The 1,607-nt window shown below is 44.1% G+C and overlaps 1 protein-coding gene across 1 annotated transcript in view; it reads right to left on the bottom strand.

Moving 5' to 3' along the window:
• Positions 1-1,297, bottom strand: part of VIPAS39 (VPS33B interacting protein, apical-basolateral polarity regulator, spe-39 homolog) — a gene marked incomplete at its 5' end in the record, with an annotated part of 12,274 nt that extends 10,977 nt beyond the window's left edge. The window contains one exon of the mRNA XM_010024655.1: positions 1,198-1,297. Coding sequence (XP_010022957.1) covers positions 1,198-1,297 — 100 coding nt within the window. The remainder of the gene's footprint in view (positions 1-1,197) is intronic.
• Positions 1,298-1,607: the final 310 nt, after the last annotated feature.

Here is a 1,607-nt window from a genome sequence, read left to right on the forward strand (position 1 = left end):
CCTGCTCAGTTAACTCTGCACTAGCACATACTGGTAACTGTGACTCTCAGCACTACGTAGATGTGGTACACAGAATCCCAATCTCATCTAACAGTGCTTGTTAAACATTATGCATTCTCCTCCTTGTTGTACAGCTGGTTACAGCTTATATAAAAAAAATGCACAGACCACCCAACAGTTTTGTTGCATATAAAGCACATACAACAAAGGGATAAAGCATAATCCTTGTTCTAAAGATACAGAGCAAGACAAAGAATCCCTGGTTTACCTCAAATTACAGAAGTATATCTTCCTGAACACTGGAAAACTAAGGTAGTTTTCTTCCCCACACAGACAGAACAGCTATCAATGTGCATATGGTGCTAGCAACAATGTGTATGTCTCCCTCCTGCTTGTTTGAGACACATTTTTTCCTATTTTTCATGCAGCTGCACAACACACACACACATTTTAGGACAGGGTGATGATAGAGCAAAAAAGCTGATAGGCAAAGGCCTTGGGTGGGAAATGAAATGGACTGAACCAGAGGAAGGAGCTACAGCATAAGGCAAGAACAGACTCCTGTGTGAGCGAAACGTAAATTTCTGCTGTTTGGAAATTTACTTGGCTACCCAGTACCACATACTCTATGGGGCAGAAACTCCAAAGCGCAGAAGAGCACATCATCTGTGGCTCATGAGCTTGCTCCCACCACCACTAGAAACACATCTGCTTGATGCTTACAACTCCCTTTCAAACTTCAAGCATAAGAGTCAATCTACAAACACACACTAAACCTTGGATTAATTCCTGAAACCACTGTGGGGACAAAGCACAGAGAACTTTAAATGGCACCATTTCAGGCAGCAGTGTGAAGGAAATGATCACCTAGAATCCTGCAGACCAGCTGAGGATGATGAATATCATGCCATAACATCCAAATATCTGTCCTAAGCTGGGCTACACATTAGGAAAAACAGTGCATTCCCTCCACTTGTCTGCATTCTTAGATGTAATTTGGGCTTCTGCTCAGTCGTCAGTGAATCCACACAGGTAAATCAAGTGGCTCACAATGTGACCTGAAGAGGCTAGAATTAGATTTGACATGCAGGATTAGATAACAAGTAGTATTCCTGAGCTTAACTAAATGACATGACTTAAGCGTTAATTTTAAACTCTCTCCATCTCAAGGATAACTTGCAGCACTTCTGCACTTACTTCCCACAGGTTCTCCACTCCAGCTGACCCTCTCAAGGTCGTCATCATCATCATCAACGATATCCCGAAGGCTATTCACTGCCTGTTTGGATTCCTTTAGCTATGGACAAAGGAAAGGGCTTGTATAAAGACCATCAGTGTTGCAGGGTGTGCTTTGTTTCCTATTTCCTTCAAAAAACATCCCTCAGAGCTTTGAGCACAGCTTCTTCAGCTTCCACCATCTCTTCTGGAGAACGAATTTTGTGCCTGTAGGTGTTCAACAGACACAGCAGCCTTTCCTCACCATCGGGAGCCCAAAGGCCACTGACACTTAGGCAGACGCTGACAGGTCAACCAGCAGGAGGTGCAATTTGGTGCACGGGTGAGGAACCACTGTCCTAAAGAGATTTCGGACTGGCCAGGACGGGGGC

This window comes from Nestor notabilis, unplaced genomic scaffold (genome assembly GCF_000696875.1).
Source record: "Nestor notabilis isolate BGI_N333 unplaced genomic scaffold, ASM69687v1 scaffold28390, whole genome shotgun sequence".
NCBI classification, from domain to species: Eukaryota; Metazoa; Chordata; class Aves; order Psittaciformes; family Psittacidae; genus Nestor; species Nestor notabilis.